This window comes from Pinus tabuliformis, chromosome 3_1 (genome assembly GCF_031772625.1).
Source record: "Pinus tabuliformis cultivar Carrire ecotype Pingquan chromosome 3_1, CPIR1, whole genome shotgun sequence".
In the NCBI taxonomy this organism is placed as follows: Eukaryota; Viridiplantae; Streptophyta; class Pinopsida; order Pinales; family Pinaceae; genus Pinus; species Pinus tabuliformis.
The window spans coordinates 468,994,171-469,013,629 of NC_142301.1; the positions used below are offsets into that span (position 1 = coordinate 468,994,171).

A 19,459-nucleotide genomic window follows, 5' to 3' on the forward strand; every position below is an offset into this window, starting at 1 on the left:
CAAAAAGGCATTCTCAAAGGCTAAAACTTTATGCACTATATTTTCTTCAAATCCCTCTAATGTTAGATAAAAGCATCCAGAATAATACCAGTTGTTCATCCATACATAACTTCAATACTTACAAGATTATCTGAATACTTATTACAATGATGCAAACTCGGTTTCACCTTATACTTATTACAATGATACAAAAAAATCGATGTCGCAGTTATCGACTGCAGCTCCTAGTTATGGGATTGAATCTTTCCATACACTGCCGGAAACGATGATCGCCAAGTCCAAACTGATGTAAAAGGACAAGGTTATAACTTACTCCACGGTTTATGCACAATATAACTCAGTCCACGGTTTATACAATCCACAGTTATAACTCAGGCCACGGTTTATATACAATATACAGTCCAAGGTTATAACTCGGTCCACGGTTTATGCACAATTCAACTCAGTCCACGGTTTATGCACAATTCAACTCAGTCCACGGTTTATATACAATATACAGTCCAAGGTTATAACTCAGTTCACGGTTTATATACAATATATGGAAAGACTGTCATTTCCACAGTTTACATACCATCGCCCTCATCCGCTTCAAATCTTCCGCGTACCAAGGGCTTTGTTTCAGCTGTCAGCAACCTTCGGTCATTTGTTCCAGCGATCTATGATATAACTGTTGCTATTCCAAAGGAAGAGCCATCTCCCACAATGTCGCTTAATATGCACATGAAGCACTGAAGGCTGACCCTTACATCAGAGCACCTACGAGGATGCTTCCAGCGAATGTGTTTCCAAAAACAAGCTCGGGGAAGATGGTACGATGTCACAAGAAGATGAGGTTGAACAATTTACAAATAGGTTGATGGCATCCACAGAATTTGAAACGATAAATTCTGAAAGGAACAGCATTAATATATGAAACTCTAGGCGTTCTCCATTCAATACAGCGTTATATATTCAACGCAGTTAATACAGCGTTAATACATTCAACTCAGCACTTCAACTACCATTTAAAACAACGTTCAATACACCATACGAGCACATACCAGCGTTCAATACACCATACGAGCACATTCAACGCAGTTCCAAATATCATATAAACAATTTAATACCAGCGATCAATACAGTTTAATACACCAGCATATGCATTCAGCGCAGTTTCAACCCATATAAACATACCAGCGTTAATACATTCAACAATTCAAACGCTTTGATACCTGAAAGTTTTACTGTCTTTTTTTTCAGAAAAATGAAATGGCTCCTTCCACCATTCACGCAGCCTCAGTTTGAAGAATCTCAAACGTTCACCATGTCAGGCGTTAACCATGTCAGGACAGAGGCAGTGGCAGCACGTCAGACCTGAGGGGATATGGCAGACAGAGGAGTTACAAGGGGCACAAAGGCTAAAAAAAGGGCTGGCTCTGATACCATGTCAGGCTAGGAGTAACTCCAGACTTGGCAGAAAAACTAATTCATTTATTTCATTAGGTAGTTATTTTTATATACATGAATGTGGCTGATCAGTTCATCTTCTTGATGACTGTTCACATTCCAAATTCACCCAATCGCAGAGGATTAGGTGTCAACACCTGCTAGCTACCACTACAGTTATTGTCCTTTAACAACCTTCTTAAGATTTTAACTCATAAAATATATGGTGATTTGGGAACCCTTCTCTCACTTCTTTTTGAGCATGTAAATAAAACGTTAAAGAATCATATTTAATCTATTACCTTCTTAATAGACTATATAAGCCTTAGTGGGCATTAATCATCATAGTCATCATCATTATACATCCAAATTATCATTTCACTCCTCTTAATATTATTATAATAATACCATAAATTTTTATTTTTATTTTTATATATAATAATTCAAAAACTCTATAATTAATCTTTTATTTTTTAAAATTTCAAATTACTAGTAATTTATCTGAAGGTTATTACTTTAATAATAGTTATCATTAATTTATAATAAATTTAACTAATTTTTAAATCCTAAATTTTCGAGAAATTAAAAACATATAATTTAATTATTAACTAGAAATGATTACATAATATTTATAATTTATTTTTTAAAAAAATTCAATTTATAATTTAATTAAACAAATTTTCAATTTTTTATATAAGTCAATAGTTATAATACATTTTTTAAAATATATTAACTTGTACTAGATAAACAACTGGAGTAACATTTTGGTAAAGACAAATTATAAATAATAATTAATTATATATTATTAGAGGATTATAATTAAACAATTTAAAATTCAAATACTAAAATAGATATTCATTTCTTTGTATTTAATAACAAATAATTATTTTAATTTATAACATAATAATATATTAATATAAAATTAAATCTCAAATCAATTATTTATACACACACACACACAAGCAAAACTTAAAAATTGTTACAACTATTATTATTATAGTCATGAACTTTACTACATCTTAATCACATATTGGAAGTCAATATTTCATACTCACCTCTCTCTCTCTCTCTCTCTCTCTCTCTCTCTCTCTCTATATATATATATATATATATATATATATATAATTTACATGACTTTCCTTCATACCGTTAAGATTATATATAAGGGTTGCCTTTTTATAAAAATACAACCAATTATAATAAAATTAGAATAGGATCAACTATTAAAAAATGATGAAGAAATATATGGTTCAATTTCATTTTAACTCACTCTAGTGGGATGGATTCTCACCTCTGGACAATTTTATGTATGTTAAATGGAACACAGAACAATTCATTTAGGTCAATTGCATCTTTATGTTTTACAAATATATATTTGAATTCCTTAGTCTCCTGGAATCTGCGATTGTCTCAATCTAGGATCACAACCCTAACTACCTCCATCATTGGTTTGTTGAGCATAAATCCCTCAGGACCCTTCAATTTTTTTATCTTATGGGTCATCTGGAGAGCACGTAATGCACTAATCTTTGATTCCTCCCAACCTTCTATCTATAGAACCAAGTCTTTGATCATGGCATACTTTAAAGAATTTTCTTGTGAGCCCTTCCCTTCTCCTCGCCCCTCTCGCTCCTCCTTTTATCTTTGGTCTTCCTTTCCATTTGGATTCTTTAATGGAGCTAGTTCCTTTGGGTCATGTGGTTGTAGAATGATCATTTATCTAGAACCTGATCATCTCTTCAGATTCCTTTGGTTTGGTGGAAAGGGTTTGAATGCTAGGGCCGAGCTTCTGGCCTTATGGGGCACTCTCTATTATGCTTCATGGATTGGATTGACAAGCATTGCCATCTTTGGGGACTCTAAAGTTATTATCGAATGGGCCAACAACCGATGTAAACTTCAGAATCTGAATCTTCTCTCCTAGCAATAGCGGATCAAAACTCTATCTCAATCATTCCTTCAGATTTCCTTCTCTCACATCTATCGTGAGCACAACAAGGAAGCTAAAATTTTGTCCAAAAGTGGATGTTCTACCTTGTTGGGCTCGATCCACTTCCAGAAATTCATCTCAGTCTCTCTTCTTCGCTTGGGACAGATCACTTACTAACTCTTCACCTGATCCATTTTTGAGTTGGGCCTCCTACTTTTTGGCACTTAGCATTTTTTATTGTTGCGGCTTTCTCTTGATGTTGCTTTCTCCTACATGTTTACTGCAGGATTATTTCCTTTTTGTTCATACATTGGATGTGGAGTTGGTTATTTCATTGCATCAATAGCTTTGTTGTTATGGATAATCTTCATGTCTTTGTTTCTACTTTCTTCTATTGTTGTTACGTTTAGGAGGATGCATATATGTTTTTTTTTTTTTTATCGGTAAAACTAGCTACTTATATATTAATATGTACAGCAAAATAATTTACATCTTGATATGCTGGCTGCCCATGGCCACAGGCGTAACCATGGGTGACATTGACCGTTTCATGGAATTGCCGCGCAGGGCAATGTTGACAAAAGAAACAAAATACTTGACCCTGAGAGCTATTCTAAAAACACTTTGATGGCCTGCCCAGGGGCATCTAACACCATAATTATAGCCCGAGACACACTGTGACAGAAATTGACAAAGACTCGAAACATTACCACGCGCCTGCTGCGTTAGTGGAAACCGCCCGCAGGACTTGGCTCCTAGACACAAGATTAACATAACAGAAACATGAGATTGAAAATTAACCTGACACCCGAACCCAGCATGAAAGGACTCGACCTGAGCAAAGAAGACAAGAACAGGAGAGCGATGGTGTGATTTAATCCTCGGTCTCTTCCTCCATACTTCTGCTGCCTCCGTCTCCTTCAGCCTCGCTATCTCCCGTGGCTGGTGTGCTTTGCGAAGGGGATGACAGAATGTGATATGGAGATTGGGGGTGAGGCGGCAGATAAGCACCTCCAGAAGTGCCCACAGCAGTGGATGACTCCCCCAACACAGCTTTTCCTTTACCCTTCTCCGAGGGGGCTCCCATCGTTGACGACTCCCCCAGAGGGAGTTTCCCCTTCTCCTGCCCTGCGACTTCCCCCATAAGAACCAGCGAAGACCCATCATCGAGGATGCATATATGTTACTTAGGCTGCACCAGAGGAATTTCACAAAAAGCGTCTATTATCCAATGGGAAGGATGACTCTTGCAATCTGTTAATCATCTTTTAGATGCATAATTATTTAGTTAAAATCTAGAGAAATGCACAAGCTTTTAAGAAGGACCTAGTCTATTAGGTGATGCCTTGAATTCCTAGACATATAGTGACAGATGACAACCCAATGGTCAAATCAAATTTAAGGTTCCTCAGATTTTATGTGGATAAACTTTTGAAAATATAGGAACCCATTCAAAATTTAAGGATAAAATCTTAGTAGAAGGCATATCCCTGATAATAAACACTTTTTAATTGAAAGAACTACAAAAGGACTATTTTTTCCTAGTGATTTAAAAAAATCTCATCAAATTTAAGTAATCTTCTTAAATTTGAAGAAGGTTTATGTACTATACCTAAGGTATATTATAAAAAATATTATATAATGCACTAAATAAATATCATGTAATAATTGTTCTATAACTAATCAATATTACATATTAATGATTATATTACATAATAATTGTCATATGACTATTGTTACATAATACTTATTTATTAAATTATGATCATAAATCTAATAACATATCTTAAGTATATTACATTTTTTGAAATAAGAAAAAATTAACTAATGGTTACGGACATTTGCTTTTTTTTTGGAAGTCAAATGTTCAAATCTAAAAGGGGTTTTCCCATATTTACATTTTTTTTTTATAGTAGAGCCAAAATGATTGAAATATTTTAATTATAATCTATTTTTTATTTTTTATAAATATTTTTTAAATGCCACATATTAATTTTATATAGAGAGTTGAAAGAATTGGACACCTCCCTTTTATTGTTTTTATTAGGAATTCTAGTTAAGAAATAATTGTTTTTTTTTCACTTGTTTATGTAAATCTTGTATTGAAATATTTTTAACAAGTATAAAAATTATACATCTTCCACATTTAAAACTGGAAATATATTTATTTTCTATACATTTAATTATTTTATTTTTTAAAATTGATATAAAATTTTATTATTTCACATTAACATCTAAATATTTTATTTATAGTTGAGTGTGGGAGTGAAATATTTTTACATCTTCTAAGTTCTAAGGTAATTTGAAGTAATCAAATAGGTATATTCATTTTTATTTTTAATTATAATTGACATTATCTTTTATTTAGAAAATATTTCATTTATATTTATATTTTTTTTTGCTTTTAATTACTTTTATCATTTTTTTAAGTTGATAGAAAGCTATGTTATTTCACGTGAACATTGGAATATTTTATTTATGGTTGAGAGAGAGTGAAATATTCTTACCACATCTTTTGAGTTGTAATATCGACACAAACTAAACAAGCACAACCACATTACAAATATTAATATAGCCTAAGGCTTCATGAATATACCAAAAAAACTATTACAACACAGAATGCTACACATTTACCTGATTAACCATGTATAAAAGGGTTATGGGTCAACTTTAACTTAAAAAAAAATAAAAATAAAAATTATAAATGAATGTTATAGATAATAATGGGGAACTTACATGGATGAACTTATTAGAATTGGAATAATCTCAAATCCCTAAGAAATTGGTGGGTGGGGAGCCACGTGGCACGAATATAATTTTTTAAATTTATTAAAAGTAATGGACCATTTTGCCAAATAAAATTTGCGTATATATAAATGAATGCTATAAATAATAATGAGAAGTTTATCATGGAGGAACTTAATGGAATAAGAATAATCTCAAATTGATAAGCATTAAGTCTAAGCATATGTTGAGCACATGTCCTTGAGAATCAATCTAGGCCCTCAATTAAAAAAAAAAAAAAAAATCAAAAGATCCTCATCCACCTTAAGTTGAATAAAAAGTATTTGGTAATAATGTTTTTAATCAAAACTACCCACAACCAAATAAATATATTTATTTTTGTTTTGAATTATGATTAACATTTTTTTTATTTAGAAAATATTTTACTTTTATTTTAAAAAGAAAATTAATTACACATTTCCTTAAATGTAAAATATTGTTCAACGTTAACTTATAAAAAATAAAAATAAAATACAAATTTTATAAAAAAATAATATTATCTTCTTTTTAAATTAATATTTTAATAAATTTTAAAAATATAAAACTATTTAAATAAAATTTCTAAAATAATTATAATATTAATAACAATTACATTGGTAAATAATACTAATATTTGTAATTTTATTTTTAAATACCAATTTTCCATAAATCAATATTTAATATTAACGGTTATTTAAATTTTAATAGAAATTATAATAATTAAAAACACATTAATTGATTTGAATGCAATGCAGTGAGCGAGGCAACAACTTAATTTATTTTTTGGTAATTTCAATGCGTTATCCATTTTCTTGTGCATTTATTCCATTGCACAAGCTAGCAACGACGGGGCGAGCCATACTTCCTACGCTATAAGGTATTGAATGCCTTGACAGTGACCATGACAGCGGAGGATTCTGACATTTGCTTTCACCGTAAACCCGTGTACATAATTTCTCCGGCAAACACACTTTCTGGTTAACGGTTGCGGAAATGGGTTGACGCATCATCCATGGCTTATGCGGATGCCAGATGATCCCCATGGGCATGATGGCCAATAAATAATAGTCATACAGTACGTAATCCAGTCTGGCACACATATAGATGATTGAATCAAAGCATAACATTTCATATTTAAAGTAACTCTTAGGTATGATTCATGCATTCAGGAATCTTGTTAAAGAAGTTGGTCATGAAATATGCTTAGTATGGTTATATGATGCTTAGAAGAATAATTTGACTTACTCTAGAATGAATAAAGGATCAATATTCTCTGTTGATGGACATGCAACATAGTCTCTAGAGGAAAAATGAAACTTGGTAATCAAGTTTGATCCTTGGGAACTCTGATGCATTAATGAAGATACGTGTGGAGATGGACCATGAAGATGTTGATGCCATGATGAGAAGGTTATTTTGATGAGGTAAGTATAATATCAATATTTTTTTATTAGTTATCTAGTTAACATGTTTTTTTGCTACATGGAAAATATTATAGGAATACATAAGGACAGTTGTGGCAGGTTCAATTGCATGGATTGAAGATATGTTCTTGATAATTATGAAGTCAAGATGTAATCATATTGGGATTAAAAGGTAGTCATGCAAGAAGATAACTTGAAGGTCAAGTTCGTACAATCAAGGAAATCACTTTCATGAGGAAGACATGATAAACTTGAAGTTTGGAAAGGCTCAATATAATTCCTTCATTAATGATGACAAGATGAAAGTGATGTGCAATATTGATGACCTAGATCCTATCACAATATTGAAGAAAGAAGATGCCTCCATGATACCTTGGAAAGAAGTAAGCTTAATACAATGAGATGTGAAGGAAAGAGGGAGCCATGCAGCTATGAAGAATAACTAGTTGATTCTCTTATAAATATAAGTTATAAGGCTTCTAGTGTTGACTTCCCAAATAGAAAGGAAGTCTGGGATCTCCTATGGATTTGAGAGGGAGAAAAGAAGTGTCCTTGAATAGGAGAAGGATTTATTCCTTAATCAAGAAAGAATAGTGATATCCTATTTGGTTGAGAGGGAGTGATGATGGACATCACATATGCATTCTCTTCTTCATGTGTCAAGCATTTAACCAAGACTAACATCCATAAGTCCAAATGAAAGTGTTGGAGAGATAATGGTGGATGACTAGAGAAGCATTTGTGGTTTCCTTGAGGATAAATCATCCAATAAAGGAAAGGTACCGACTCTCTTTGAGGATGGCACAAGTATCAAATATAAGATTGGTTGAAGAGGAGAGATATTTCTTTGAGGATTGGGAATTCGAAATAAGAATATTCCTAAAAGGACATACCTTGTGAACATCTGGATGGGGTATGTGCCTTCTAGAGGTAGTGAGATATCACACATGAAGCCTCCCAACATACTTTTCATGAATGAAGTTGAGATTATCTAGTTAGGCCTCAAAAGACGGTGTTGGTTGTAATGTTCATACTTATAGTTGGCTTATCAATCCCACTCTTCTTATGAGAACTTTTCAGTTTGAGAATGATGTTGTACTAATTATACAATTATGAATAACCCCTACTTAAGAGGGAGTGTTGGAAATATAACTAGTTTTGGTATTCATAATTGTTGTTATACTCATTTCAATATGCATTTTATGTAACAAAAAAGGGAAGAAAATAAAAATTTATTGTTTTAAAGCATGGGTTTCATGCTCCTTATTGATGGTCTTCTAGGTAAAAGCATGTTCTTCATGCTTCTAGGTTTTGTTAGGTCATAGGATATATTGTCATGAGTTAAGAGAGTTAACATCATTGTTTATAAGACCCTTACAGGAAAAATATATGTTGTAAAATAATTTATTTTGAATCTAGAAAGTCTTGGATCCTCCAATGTACAAGTCAGCCCTGGCAATTTAAAGTCAACCTAAAGGAGGGAATTCAGCCCCTTGGAAAGGCTATATGAAGGAGCAAATTCCACCTTATTTGGTACTCACTCACTCATAAGTTCGATCTCAATGAAAATAATTTGGATTTGTATCTAGGAAGAAAGAAGATAAGAAGAGGAAAGGTCTAGAAGAAGAAAAGAAGGAGGAAAACATGCTTTTGGTCTCTATCTCTCTCAATCATGTGAAGAATTAGGGTTTTTGCAGCTTCCTGGAAGGCCAAAATTGTAGGTCTGAGTTGCAGTAGGATGAATTGCAGTATCAAGTTGATGGGAGAGGAAATCCTCTCTTTTGAATTTGCTGAACTTGGGAAGATCAATCTTGCTCAAAGAAGGATCTCTTGAAGAAGATGAATTAGGGTTTTTGTAACAGCTACACAACTGAAGTTGCAAGACAAAGTTGTAGGGTCAAATTTGTGATCGAAGTTGCAGATTGACGCAGGATTGATCTATGATGATCTGATTCTATTGGAAGGGCTAACTTGGTACTTGGAGGAGGACTTGGTCTAGGGTTTTGGGTATTTGTTGTCTCATATGAAGCAAATTCTATAAGAGAAGAGTTTTTATGGGTTGTCCCCTTGGAGGGGCTTTGCCCTTGTTGGAAATACTAAGAAGGGGGTGAATCAGTATTTTCCTCAATTTAATCAATTGGTTAATTCATATTACTCAAAGCATTCATATCATAACAAACATCACATCATCATCATAAGTACACAAAGGACTGCCTCAATAAAAGCTTTGTTATGTATGATGTACGTACACCAATTTACCAAATAAATGAAAGGAAGTGCAAGACTCCCCAGGGGGTTTTTCAACAATGCTAGATGGAAGTAAATGCTCCCTGAAGGGGTTGGGCTCTCGTACCTAGGAAAATGGCCCAAGTACAATATAGTGTTGTCACAAAACTGCCACTACTTCTGTTGTAGCCACGTTGATATTGTCCACTATTACCACTGTTACTTCGTTGCTACCTCTGTGCCTCCCTCCTCAACCATGCTCCACTTAATCAGTTAGTCTGATTTCTGCAATCATATCTACTTCTTCTTAGCATCTAGCACTATAAACTATGTCACGCATCACCATGCACTCATTGCACTGCCCATTTGTCAAGTGTCGATATGTTGCCACAAAATTCTACCGATGTCACTACTCTTGTCACTATACTTGATTTTTGTACTTCACACTATATTATTGTCAATACAAGAGCCACTAGCCTCTACTATCAATAAGCTCTCCACTACACATAGGTCCAATGCATAGGCACAAATCTCCTATAGTCAATTGTATTAATGTTGCGCTGACAAATGTGCTTATAGGGGTTTGCTGTAACAAGCTTAGATCAATCTTCTTTTAGCCTTCAATACAAATGCTTATCTTCAAATAACTTAGACCTTTACAGCTCAATGTTTATTCCTACAGCTATTGTTTCTCATCATGTGTTGACATAGAGAATCACTATGCTCGAGAATACATGTACTCAAATTCAAAGTATGTCTCTTCTTCATGAGAGGCTTAGTAGAAAAGATAGGTAAGTCTGGAAAGTATATAAATCAGGTGCTAAAAACACTAATGATTCTAATACATGTGTTAACAATATCCAATATTTTGCAATCATATTTCACTCATTCTTCAAACACTGCCAAACTTTTTAAGCCACAAGAAAATCCAAACAAGAGATGCTATAGACATCACCCTTATTCTCCTTAATAGTTGTCTGATTTTACTTCTCATGAAATCACTGCTTAAAACTTTGATGAGAAAAATTCCTCATAGTTTTTGGGGGTCTGTCATCATTATTCATTTGTAATATGTCTCATGGACACTACTTCAACTACACCCCTTAACCAACTTCTATTGTCTTCAAATTCTGATGCATGGAAGTGACTCTCAAATTGAGATCAAAAGCTCTACTCTGGATCTCCAACTGCAGGTCTTGTTTATAAAGATGTTCTTGTTAGTTCACTCAGAATTGATGCTTCAGTGAAATTAATTACCAACATATCTTCCAACGGTGACTTCTTTCATTGTTTGTACATAGATTTATTTGAAAGTAGCTTCAGTAATTATCAATTGCGGGAGTCGAGGATTCCACTTGTTCTGCTATAAATAAATTTTAGGAGTACAATGGAGTTAAAGACAAGGGACTTCGAAGTCGTTGCTTCATACACCATACTATGTAGGGCGGAAAACAAAAGTTGCTCACAGTCAATCATATATGAGGTCGAAACTGCAAGAGACCAAATAATATTGTTCTTTCTAATTAGGGCATAATACTAATCCAAGTGTTTGCACAATGAAATTCCATTGGATAGTCCTCCAATAGGACCTAAAGTTCCTCCAAGAATTCACCACCGATTTACTTTAGAATACTTCAAAAGTTAGACCGCAACAAACATTGCACGAGAACACTCTTCAAAATTTTCACATCACAATTATATGCTTAGGTTTGCCTTGAATTGTCCATAAATAACTTGGATCTACATTTTCCTTATGTTCCTTACTAGGGTGAGAGTGTTTTACTGATAGGACTGCAAGTTATGAAGGTTGTGTCCGAAATCACCCAAGTAACTGAGATAAATGAAACACACTCTAGGATTGCCTTTAGACAAACATTGTTGTAGATTGACACATTCTTGTTGCCTTTAAGTTCTGTGAATCTTCATAAAAGAACGCTACTAGGTAGTCTAGAAAGGCAGTGTTGGTATTAGGTCTATCACATAGGATGGGTAGTTTAGTGTTCAAGACTGCAGAGAACAAGCTCAGATCAATTGTATTTCACACCGAGGACCACCTGCAAGAAAAAGTTAAAAAACCATGAATCCCATGCCCAAGGAGAAAACCATAAGCCCCAATGAAATGTCTAGATCTTCCTTGCCTGCATATCATTTCAAAACATTCTCTCTTGATAAGCGAAACTGCTTCCATAGTCTTCAAGAGGCTGAGATTCACACCCTTAGATCTTGTATAGGAAGAGTTCCAACACAACCCCAAAAAAAAAAGACTTAACCCGAAGTCATCCGCTTCTAGCTACAGACAAAATGAGTGAATACTTTTCATTTCATGGTGTAGAGGAAATAAATCCATTCATATAAATAAGTTTGGATGTACTTTTGAATGGACTAGCTGACTAGATAATCTTTTGAAGAAGATCATTGTAGAATAGAATTGTCTTCCCTTTATTAAATAAAATAATTTTTCTTCCTCATTTTTTGGACCTTAAAATATTAAACCTTTTTTTTTTTTTTCACTATGTTCTGACTAGAGACATGACTCTTCAACACTAATTATTAGTTATATATATATATATAGATGGCTTTTAGGAAGGGGAATTAGTCCCTAGTTGCACTCTTTTAACATGAAATAAGGCCCATATGGGTTTTGATACCAACAAAGAAATTGAAATTAGAAACATAATACTCAGAAATACACAAAATAATGATTTATTTTATTGCCCACTTGATTCAATCACATCATATTTAATTGATATGAAATCCAACTAATTCGAAACATGAATATAGAAGTTGAAATATTCTCTCACAAAATTCACAAACCCACTCTAAACATAGTAGACGAGCAATTTCTCCCCATTAACATTACTATGTATTATAATACATATTAGAATGTACCTTTTTAGTTATTTTAACAGTGAGCTAAAATTATATTGAAATTTCACTTGTTTATGTAGGATTTATTTAATAACCCTATATTTTCTTTCAATAAATCACAAATTTAAATTAAAAAGAAATATACACCGTTATGAAAATAGTAAACAACTCCAACAGATATAGAATAGAAATGTTTGGAAATATGTACTATAAAAATGCATATGAATAGTTCACGAGTCAAGATTTTGCTCGAGTAGTAAATGAATGATGCGATGAATCGATGTCCAATTGACTTGCTTGAGTCATCAAGATGACGGTAAACAACATTGGCTTGACTTGTAAAGTTTCGAGTCATCTTTCTACTTGGAAAACAACATCGCCTTCACTTGGTTGCCCGGTTAATAACGTTGATGGACATTTTGAAGTTTCAAGTCATCTTCCCACTTGGGACAGGTTGGAACTGTTGTCTGCCCACTCCATCTTTCTGGGCATGGACTCCGCCCGTGTATGGATATTACTCGCTGGAAAATCTCTATGTTCAATACCAATACCCTGTGAAAGGAGAGGAGGAGAACCATTATCCTCATTTCCATCTGTGATGGCCTCTTTTATCTCTGTGACTACTTCAGACACGCTTGGCCTACAACCTGGCGTACTCTCCACACATCGAAGCGCTAATCTAGCAACCTTAACTATTGATCCCATCTCGTAATTTCCATCCAACCTCTTGTCTATGATTACCTCTATCTCATGACTAGCGTTTCCATCCATCTTCACATACGGTGTCGCCTACACATGACGTCAACATATCCAATTTTGTCAGTCACACCTCATTAATGTAAATTATGTCTGTTCGATTAAATGATTTATCATAATCAAATTACTTACCCATTGAATGAGGTTAATCTCCTCTTCGCCCAGATTTACATTTATGGGTCGTCTGCCACATATAATTTCCAACAACACCACTCCAAAGCTATATACATCACTCTTCGCAGTCAACATTTCAGTGCGGAAATACCTGCACAACATCCCGAACAGAAAATAAAATAAAATTTCTCCTGCTTTCAATAATAATTGGACTCCTACAATATTGCAGAGAGAGTGCAGGGCATATGAATACATACTCTGGATCGAGGTATCCTATTGTCCCCTTTACGGCAGTGTTGGCATAAGAAGCCTCTCCATCCACTGAGATCCTTGAGAGACCAAAATCGGCCAGTTTTCCATTCATGTTGCCGTCTAAAAGGATATTGGCAGACTTAACATCCCTGTGAATTATCTTTGGAGTGCAACCCAGATGCAGGTATTCCAGTCCTTTCAATCCAAAGGGCAGGTGGATCACATGAATATTATAGTCAAGCTTAATTTGTTGAAAGGTAAGATCGAAAGTAGATTCTATCAAATGAACCAACCTTTCTACCACATAGATCTACAGTGCTCTAACTTATTTAAAGACTTTCCCTGTGCTGCATCTAAAGCTATTTTGAGCCTTGTTTTCCAATTTAGAGGGGAAATCTCTACGCTACGACCTGAAAACAAAAACATATTTTTTTCACTTATTCTGAAATTAATATTAACATGCATCAACTCCATCAAAAAATATTACTTAACAACACATTTACCGTAAAGGTGATCCCTTAAAGACCCTTCTGACATATACTCATAGATAAGCATAACCTCTTTCGATTCATTACAGTATCCAAGTAATGACACCAAGTTCTCATGCTGGATTTTAGAAAGAAGATCAACCTGTTTATCAAGTGAAACCACTCACATGAATTTTACCACACATATATACTAAACTTGATATAATTATAAATATTTTATGGTTTAAAAACCCTAGGAATACATTCTGGAATACAACTGTCAATATAATTACAAATAATTTATGGTTTAAAAACCGGAGGATTACCTCATTCTGGAATTGGTGAAGTCCTTCTCTAGAGAACACGGAGAGCACTTTCACGGCTATATCTTTTTTTGCCAATTTACCAAAGAATACTGATCCAAAATCGCCTTGGCCAATATTTTGACAAAAGTTTTGTGTTGATTCCATTATCTCTATTAACTTGAAGGCACGGGATTTTGTTGGATTTGGGTGCATAATTGTCAGGTAGTCTGCAATCCTTGTAAAATTTACAGAGTAAAAGCTTAGGTGTTTTCATAGGGGAAATTCACAGAATGACTCATTTTAAAATATTTCTCAGCTTCAAATTGCTTACTGACCTTGTTTAGTCTTGAATTTCTTCCTATAAATAGCAATGCCCACCATCACTGCTAACGCTAAAGCTATTACAGGTACGCCTATCATTATTCGACTTGTAAGCCTTTTCGTTTTCCCTAACATACAAATTTCAAGCAAAAAAAATTTGAGGAAGAATTACATGTGATGTTATAATGTAAAAACAGGTTAAACACATATTCGAATTCTCGATCTGAAATTTGTATATTTTGCATGGTTTTATTGAATTAAAAAAAAGATAAAAATGAAAGGACATAGCACCTGCTGATGGTAGCTGTTACAGCGCCTCCCACTCTAGCAAAGTATCGGCCACAATTATGTGTGGGGCTGTAAATAAAGGGTGAGGCAAACTGTGAGGCTATCACAAGCAGATTTCTGTGTGTCTTACTAAGTGTTATTTTCTTAATATCAAAGCACTAGGGTTTTTGAAACTGTGAGAGCCGTGTGTGAGGAGTTCTTTAGCAGAAAAGATGCTTGGGTAAATTTGTACTGAATTTACCAAGATACGGATTTCTAAGCTAGAGACTCTGTTTTTGGGTTAGTAGAAAAAATTGAGTGTTTTGTGTTGATATGGTGCATAGTGTTTGTGTTTTGACAAAATCGCCTTTAGAAGGCTGCTGAAAATAGTGTAGATCTCAAAGCTGAAGAAATAAATAACAGCTATATGAACCCATAAGAACAGCTGATTCAATACCAGAAGGATCTACGACAGAAGCCGCTGGAGAGGAGGAAGGAGCGGCAACGCTGCAGAAGACGACCGTATAGTTAGTGCCTGCGAGGCAAGTGAACGTGTTGGTGGCGTCGTCACGTACATAGTTGTAGGCCTGGGGGCATTGTGCCTTGAAGAAACGCGAATAGTTAGTGGGACCGCAATTACCCACGGCATCCCTAGTGCAGCAGTATTGTGATGTATTGAAAATAGTGCAGGCGCTCATGCATGCACCCGGCACCTTCAATTGTGCGGGACAATTGGAAATTATGTTGTTGCTGCAACCGATCGCTTGGCACGTAGAGTTAGAGGGTATGAACGAAATTGGAAAGTTGAATCCGCCTACGAGAGAGATGTCATAGTAGTCGAGGTTCAAGTATTGTCGAAAACTGTACTCGACCAAAGTCGCTGGGGCTGTTTTCCTTCCTTCACAGTTTAGTACACCCTGGCAGTCCCCGGTTGTGCAGTTGCTTCCGAAGGAACACCCAGTGCGCCCCCAAAATCTGCCGCCTGTCGAATCGGCGGTGATTTGAACCTTCGATGACTCTCCTGTATTCAGCAGTGTCCCGTTCACTTGTGTCCCGGCTGGCCAAACAGGGAATTGGCACTCATTCACGAACTTAATGGTCACACCTCCTGCTCCTGCGAGGATAAGAAATACAGTAATAACGTTGGAATCTTCAACATACATAAATATGGAATTTGAAGTTATTACCTGGAATTTGAAGTTATTACCTTGTATAACCCAACTGCAAAAGGCTGCCATGAATGCTAGTGAAACTCCCTTTGCTGTTTTGCAGTTACTGCCTTGTATAACGCAACAGGACAACACCACCATGAATGCCAGCGAAACTCCCTTTGCTCTGGCCATTGCAAACGCTGTGACTCGAACCTTTCCCGGGCAAAAGGCATAGGTATAACGCGTACCGAACAGTCAACAATTCTGAATAGTTCTAGTCTGACTATTCGTATGACCCATTCAGAGGCGTGTTTTCCGCTGTTTCCGAGAACCATCATTGACAATCAAAAGCTTGTCTATCTTTTAAGCCAAATAGCAAACAATAACCATCCCACTATGGTTATACACATTTATCAATATTAACCAAATTATCCTCATCATAACTTAGTCCAGAATAGTAAAATTAATATTTATGCAAAAATATAAATCACAATAAAGATTAATGTACTTCTCACCATATCCATGATTATCCTATTTTTCCTTTCGGCAACTCCATTTTGCTGCGGAGTGTACCTAGTGGTAAACTGCTTATGAGTTCCATTTTCTCTACAAAAACGTAGAAATTCTTTGGAGATATACTCACTTCCTCTATCAATTCTTAGAACTTTGATATGTAGCCCACTTTGGTTTTCTACAAGTGCTTTGAAATTGCAAATTCTTTCAAACACTTCACTTTTGTTCTTTAAGAAATAAACCCAAGTTTTTCTAGTAAAATCATCAATAAATGTTAGTATATAGTGGCTGCTTGCAAGTGATGGAGTTTGCAACGGTCCACATAAATCTGAGTGGACAATCTCTAAGGGTGCTTTTGCCCTTATGCTTTTCCCAGATGGAAAACTTTCTCTGTGTTGTTTCCCAAGATACAACATTCACAAATGCTGTCTACTTTCTCTATCAATGGTAATCCTCTTACCATTCCTTTTCTATACAACAAGTTAAGACCTCCAAAGTTGAAATGTCCAAATCTCAAGTGCCACAACCAATTTTCATATTTTGGTTCGCTTTGGAAAGCCTCTTGTGTCACTGCTGCTATTTCTTCTCCATTTTTTAAATCTGGTTTCATTCTGAGAGGGAACATCATGTTCCTTGTCATCTTCACTTCAGCAATACATTGTTTGCTGGGTGTTTTATCCATGATGGTGCATACATCATTCACAAAGAAAACATTGTACCCCTTTTGAATAAGCTGTCAAATACTTAAGAGATTACATTTCATTCCAAGAACATAATAAACATCTGTTATGGTTTTCTTTTCACCTTTTCTTGTTAAGACATTTACTTCTCCTTTTCCCATAACAAAAACTTTATTATCAGTCCCTAGTGTGACTTGTGACTTCACACTCTGATCTAACATAGAAAACAGAGCTATGTTACCTGTCATATGGTTACTGCGACTGGAGTCTAGAAACCATACATCTTCACTCTTTTCTTCAGCGATATTACAAGCTAAAAACAAATTATTTTTGCTGATATTTTCTCTAGTGAAATTTGCAATAGTTCTATTATTCATATCATGCTGCTTCTTCCTACATTTATTTGCATAATGCCCATATTTTTTATAATAGTGACATTAGACATTGGATTTATCATACCTTTGTCTTTGAGCATAATGTTGTCCACTTTGTTGGCTGTTGCCTTGGCCTTGGTTCTAATTTGGATTGCTACCTCTTCCTTAAGCATTTGCTGGACTGTTTCTTCCACCTCTGTTTTGGCTTCTGCCTCTTCCTCTCTTGTTTCCTCTACCTTGAGCTCTTCCTCTTCCAAAGAACCTCTGGGTCTTAAAGGCATGCTCTAGAGATGAGTTTTCATTTCTACTCAATCTCTGCTCATGTGTCATCAGTGATGCATGTAGTTCATCAACTAAGAAGTTTGTGAGATCCTTTGTCTCTTCTATGGTGGTGACAATCACATCGAACCTTGAGGGTAGGATCTTCAATAGTTTCTCCACAATCCTCCTCTCTTCAAGAATCTCTCCATGAGACCTTATCTGTGTGACCAGACCAATCACATGTCTGAAGAATGAGTCAATATTATCTAACTCCTTTATGCAAATAGTCTCAAAATCTTTCCTCAGCAATTGTAGTTTTGTTGTCTTCACTTTCCCCATGCCTTGATAAGCTATCATGAGAGTTTGCCATGCTTATTTGGATTTCTTGGCTGTTGTTATCCTTGGAAACACACTCTCATGCACTGCTTGATACAAAAAGTACAGGGCCTTAGAATCCTTCTTCTTATTGATGTTCAACAGATCTTTCTCTGTCTGAGTCAAATTATTAAACTCATCTTCATCTGCTGGTTCTTCAAAACCATCCTCAACAAATTCCCATAAGTCTTGGGAAGCAAGCAAATCTCTCATAGTTATTGCCCAATAGTCATAGTTTTTCCCATTAAATTGTGGGAGCTAAGTATTACAGATACCCATGCTAGTGCTGGCTCCAGCCATTCTTGCACTCTTAACTATGTTTCAAAATACTTGACTGTGTATTTAAAATAACTCATTGTCCTCAACAATAACACAAAAAACTAACTTAAGAAATACCTTGAATTCTTTCTTGACTCTTCACTTTGCTGGAGAAGCTGCTGCAACAAGAAATCTTTCCTTCAGCTCCTTTGACACGTTCAAAGAGCCTGGACAAGCTCTGATACCATGTTGGGAATTTCTGATAATTCCAGAACAAAAATCATTGAACAGAGAATAATGCTCTGTTTTTAACACAGGAAACAGAGTTTTTATTTTTCTTTACCCAAAAAAAACTTGTATATATTAATAAGACTGCTGTTACAAACGATTTTAGACCAAGTAAAACAAGATTTACATTATTCCCAATATAAACCTAACTGCAAAATAGGAATGTTCTGGGGCTAACGGAAAACCGGCACTGCAATCTTGTTGCACACCTAATGAAAGTTTCCCTCCATTATGACACTGTGGCACACGCAGGCCTGGACACAGCAATCAGTTTTTTTTTTTTTTTTTAACTAGTAATAAACAGCAAAAATATATATAAATCAATGGATTAAAAGTGCTGCAGCCGGAGTCACGGGAAGTACTGTGGCTAGCGGAAACAGATCTAACAGCGGAGAACTTCCATTCACATTTCTTTGCAAAACGTGACTGTCCCTTTACCAA

General features: G+C 35.0%; 2 protein-coding genes across 2 annotated transcripts; both read right to left on the bottom strand.

Moving 5' to 3' along the window:
* Positions 1–12,959: 12,959 nt before the first annotated feature.
* Positions 12,960–14,111, bottom strand: LOC149187806 (putative serine/threonine-protein kinase PBL1). The gene is made up of 3 exons (XM_089412884.1): positions 13,764–14,111; positions 13,525–13,657; positions 12,960–13,425 (listed from the first exon to the last, which is right to left on the bottom strand). Exons 1-3 carry the CDS (start codon positions 13,868–13,870, stop codon positions 13,069–13,071), a joined length of 597 nt encoding a protein of 198 aa, XP_089269010.1. The 5' UTR covers positions 13,871–14,111; the 3' UTR covers positions 12,960–13,068.
* LOC149187807 (uncharacterized) lies at positions 14,056–16,356 on the bottom strand. Its single transcript, XM_089409770.1, has 5 exons — positions 15,540–16,356; positions 14,866–14,979; positions 14,552–14,757; positions 14,262–14,388; positions 14,056–14,168 (listed from the first exon to the last, which is right to left on the bottom strand). Exons 1-5 carry the CDS (start codon positions 16,354–16,356, stop codon positions 14,056–14,058), a joined length of 1,377 nt encoding a protein of 458 aa, XP_089265896.1.
* Positions 16,357–19,459: the final 3,103 nt, after the last annotated feature.